Source organism: Amphiura filiformis, chromosome 3 (genome assembly GCF_039555335.1).
Source record: "Amphiura filiformis chromosome 3, Afil_fr2py, whole genome shotgun sequence".
In the NCBI taxonomy this organism is placed as follows: Eukaryota; Metazoa; Echinodermata; class Ophiuroidea; order Amphilepidida; family Amphiuridae; genus Amphiura; species Amphiura filiformis.
In genome coordinates, this window is record NC_092630.1 from 83,877,469 (window position 1) to 83,882,417 (window position 4,949).

A 4,949-nucleotide genomic window follows, 5' to 3' on the forward strand; every position below is an offset into this window, starting at 1 on the left:
GTGATTTTGATCACACTTCTCCAAAGTAAATGGTAGCATCTACAAGTACAAATAACATAATAGATAACGTGGTTCTACTTGCGACTGAGGCAGGTGGTCACACTTCTCCAAAGTAAATGGTAGTATCTACAAGTACAGATAACATAATGATAATAGATACTGTGGTTTTACTTGCGACTGAGACAGGTGGTTTTGATCACACTTTTCCAAAGTAAATGGTAGCATCTAAAAGTACAAATAACATAATAGATACTGTGGTTCTAATTGCGACTGAGGCAGGTGGTCACACTTCTCGAAAGTAAATCTATTAGTACAATTAACAACAGATAATGTGGTTTTACTTGCCACTGAGGCAGGTGGTTTTGATCACACTTCTCCAAAGTAAATGGAAGCATCTACAAGTACAATTAACAACAGATAGTGTGGTTTTACTTGCCACTGAGGCAGGTGGTAACACTTCTCGAAAGTAAATGGTAGTATCTACAAGTACAGATAACATAATAGAGACTGTGATTTTACTTGCGACTGAGGCAGGTGGTTTTGATCACACTTCTCCAAAGTAAATGGTAGTATCTACAAGTACAGATAACATAATAGATACTGTGATTTTACTTGCGACCTCATCCATTCATGCAATTATTCTTTCATTTATAAATTCATTCAAATTATTTATTCACTTCATGTTTCATCGCATGAAAATACTGAATCCGGGATACCGACGAACCTGTGTACACCATGTTGACGTTCAGCAGAAACCCGACATTTTTACGTTGTACTTTCATTTACTTCTAATACCACATTGGGCTGTTCCAATTGAAATCCATACACACTATGGAAGTCACCCATTCAGATTATCCAATATGAAATTCTCCATCCCTGTGTGAAAGATTAAGGCCATGTCTTCCAGGTGTTGTATGGATTTCTACTGAAATAACCCATTTTTGCACTGGATTAAGCAAGAATGGATTCGCTAGGAAGTAACGGACTCTTGTTTTTCGGTCCTCAGGATATCCGTATTAATCAATGGACTCGGTCGAATTAAGTCGCTTATATGTCGCCAAAATCACCCCCCCCACATAAAAACTTGTCACAAGTTACCATAGTAACTAGTATAAAGACAATATCAGTAATGATTATATTATATTAGGTTTTGTAGTAAACAATAACAGGCATGGTGGATAATAATTATTGATATTCCTGATATTAGATGTTGTTTAATTTACCTGGGGCTTATTCAAGCAATACTTCCACATCTGCCGATTTTTCACCACTAACATAACCCGGGAACACAACAAACATGAGTAAACATCCATGTGTTTATCCTCCGTACCCAGCCTGTACAACATCATGGACTGTGCGTCAGTATTTGCGTCACCAGTTGCGTCTTCCATCTGTGCCTACTTGGAATGCCTCTACCATCTGGCAGCTCTGCAGTAAACAACATCATCAACCGCAGAAGTGGCTCGTCTGCTCGGGTTAGAAATACACGTTTGTGCTAATGTTTTCTAATCAGAAACGAGTCTCCGAGTATTTCTATTTTATAGTACTGGGGCCCGAGCACTGATGAAGACCTCAGCATCGCTGGATTTAGATGTTTTTGCTGACTTCGAACTTTTGCCATGTTCAAAGACTTTTGTCTGACACGGCGTTTATTTTATAGGCCTATTGGTCTAACAGCACGCATCCAACACTTTACTTGGAAAACCACTTTCATCACCTACTATGCGTGCCGACGTAGCAACCTCGACTCCAGTTATGTTTTTCCTCCGCACCCAGCCTGTACAACCAAGGATTCTCGAGTACTAATATACTATAGGATAAGCCAAATGAAGTCAGTCACACACCCAATGCACGATCATGCATGTGATGGCATAGCTGTGTAGGAGTGTATTTTCTGTGGAAGAGTTGATGCATGTTTACGTCATTGTTTCAAAACAATTAACTCCGAGGCAATTTATGAGATCCAGTGCTGTCCCGAAATATATATTGGTGAAACGGGTCGCTTATTCGGAACCAGGCTTGTAAAATATAAATCAGAAACTGAGAACAAAGTGCCAAAAGCTTTACATGGGCTCAAAGAAAGTGTTAAGAGTGCGGAGGCTCAGATCATAGACCAAGAAGCTGACAAAACGACAAGCTGGCTGAAGGAGGGAATCTTGATAAGATGTCTCCACGAAAAAAGATGGGGGGGCTTACAAACTAGACAAGATCTAAAATCATCTCATTAATAAACGGCAACAATGAAGCTGGGAAACGTCGTCAAGAACAAAATAGTGTTGCTGTTTCGTCCAACATCTAGAAACACCAAAACAGAGTGATCAAGGTTTTGAAAACAATAATCTACTTATAATTTTCAAATATTACCAAATGTATGTATCAAACACGTGAATAATATCATGTAGGAAACAAATTACGCAAATGTCGAGAAGGACTGACCTTGCGTGACTTTGCGTGACTTTTTTTCACTCACCCTTCCGAATTCGCCATAGAAGTAGTGATGTAACATGATAAGTTACCATAGCGATGGATTTATAATATTTTAGTAGGTTGCCCTGCACTAGACGTTACGCTCTTCTTCTGTATTGCACATAGATGATCAAACAATAGGGATAAAAGACCTGGATCATAATTCTCTAGAATTTTCACATCATGCTGGCCCCCCACTGGCTACGCCACTGAAAGTCAGTATAAATGGAAACAATTGTAAAACAAACAAATAACACAGAAAGAGAGCATACTGGAATGTGCATGTATGTATGGAAGTGCCATTTTGATGCCCTTGAAAATCCATACAGAGGATTTCGAATTAATTCTTTCTCACTATTTGACTCAAGAGCACCTTGAATTGTCAGGATAAGTAAAGAAATTACCTGTAATTTGCAAGTGCATCGTTGCCAAGAAGCACCATTTTAACCCCCTTGAAAATCCATATAGAGAATTAGAAATTAGTTTTTTCTTGTTATTTGACTCAAGAGCAACTTGAAATAACATTGCAAATAAAACAATTTGCTATAGAATGATCAAAAATAGGAAAAAAAGGCATTTAAAAATTGGCATTTTGTACCCGTAACCTGTACGTTGGTCAAAAATTGGCATTTTTGAAAGCGTCAACTTAGTATCAAAACACAAAAAATACAAAACAAATCTTATGTTCTTTGTAACATTAGACTACATTATTTCAGATGCAAAAGACTAGAAATTCATATCTGGTGTACACCTAAAGTTATTAGGGGTCAAAATTTGCCGATTTTAAGCACCATTTGTGGCTGAACCACTTTAGGGGGGCCTAAAATTCTGTAGAGGGTCTAGAAATTTCTCTTCTTTTGTACTGCTCATAGACATTGGCACATGGTTAATCCATTCTGAATATAATTAGTGATCAAAAATAGAAAAAATGGCATATCAAAATTGGCATTTTGTCCCCGTAACCTGTATGTTACGGGGCACCAGGGTATGACAGCATCACTGCTGAGGAAATAAAAGCAGCAGGCGACATAGGAATTGAAACTTTCCACCAACTCTGCAAGAAGATCTGGGTCACTGAAACCTTCCCAGATGACTGGGGAGGCAATAATTACACCAATTTTCAAGAAAAAGATAAGCTGGATTGCGGCAACTACAGAGGATCAGCCTTCTCAGTCACGCATGTAAAGTCTTAACCCTCATCATCCAAAGGCGTATCATGAATAAAACGGAGCAAATTCTTTCTGAATCACAAGCAGGATTCAGACCTGGCAGATCAACCATCGACCAGCTCTTCACACTTCGACAGATAATGGAAAAGTACCTTGAGAAGAAGAAAGACCTTTACTGCTGCTACATCGATTTCGAGAAAGCCTTCGACTCTGTGTGGCAAGAAGGGCTTTGGAAGGCCCTCGGCTTCTTCGGCTTCTCCAGCAAAATCATAAGACTCTTGAAGGCCCTATATCAGAAATCAACAAGTGCGGTAAGAGTAAATGGCGATCTAACAGATTGGTTCAAGACAATGGTAGGAGTGCGTCAAGGCTGCGTAATATCTCACAACTATTCAACATCTTGCTAGAACTAGTAATGCAATACGCCCTTCACGAAAGCAACAAAGGGGTTACTGTCCAAGGCCAGATCATCACCAACCTACGATTTGCTGATGACATTGCACTTATTGCGGAGAAGGAAGAAGACCTCCAAACACTTGTCAATCTTGTTCACGACAGCAGTTCAATATTCGGATTAAAAATCAACATAGCCAAAACTGAAGTACAGGTCATTAGCAGAGTACCAAAGCAAATCAACATCAATATAGATGAGAAACAACTTGTCCAGGTTGAAAAGTTCACCTACCTGGGAGGAACAATCAGCCAACAGGGATCCTGCACAGATGACATAAAACTCAGAATAGGGAAAGCAATAGGGGCCGTTCAGAAACTTCAAAACATATGGAATTCCAAGGACATCCAAACACATACCAAGACAGAGCTTTACAAAGTCCTTGTCCTCTCAATATTGCTCTACGGAGCCGAGACCTGGACACTGAAGAAAGTCGATGAGGACAGACTACTCGTCTTTGAGATGATGTGTTTAAGAAAGATACTGGGTGTCACAAGACTGGACAAAATCCGTAACACAGCAATCAGGAAGCGCCTAGGTATCGAGCAATCTGTTGTTGATAAGGTAACTCAAAAAAGACTCTGTTACTTTGGTCACATCCAAAGAATGACACCATCACGTTACCCCAAACTTCTGATCGATGCTCGCATCCATGGGGACAGACCCAGAGGTAGACCACCAAAACGATGGCTAGATTGCATCAAGGCTGACTGCACCAAATTAAACCTGAAGTCTGTGGTGGAGGCTAGTCACCAATCCATAAACAGACAGAAATGGAGGACCATCGTGAAACAGATGCCACCACTTTTGAAAGCGTCAACTTAGTATCAAAACACAAAAAATACAAAACAAATCTTATGTTT

General features: G+C 39.6%; 1 protein-coding gene across 1 annotated transcript; it reads left to right on the top strand.

The window, feature by feature from the left end:
- Positions 1 to 3,682: 3,682 nt before the first annotated feature.
- Positions 3,683 to 4,042, top strand: LOC140147553 (uncharacterized). The gene has a single exon (XM_072169334.1). The coding sequence runs from the start codon at positions 3,683 to 3,685 to the stop codon at positions 4,040 to 4,042; it is 360 nt and encodes a 119-aa protein (XP_072025435.1).
- Positions 4,043 to 4,949: the final 907 nt, after the last annotated feature.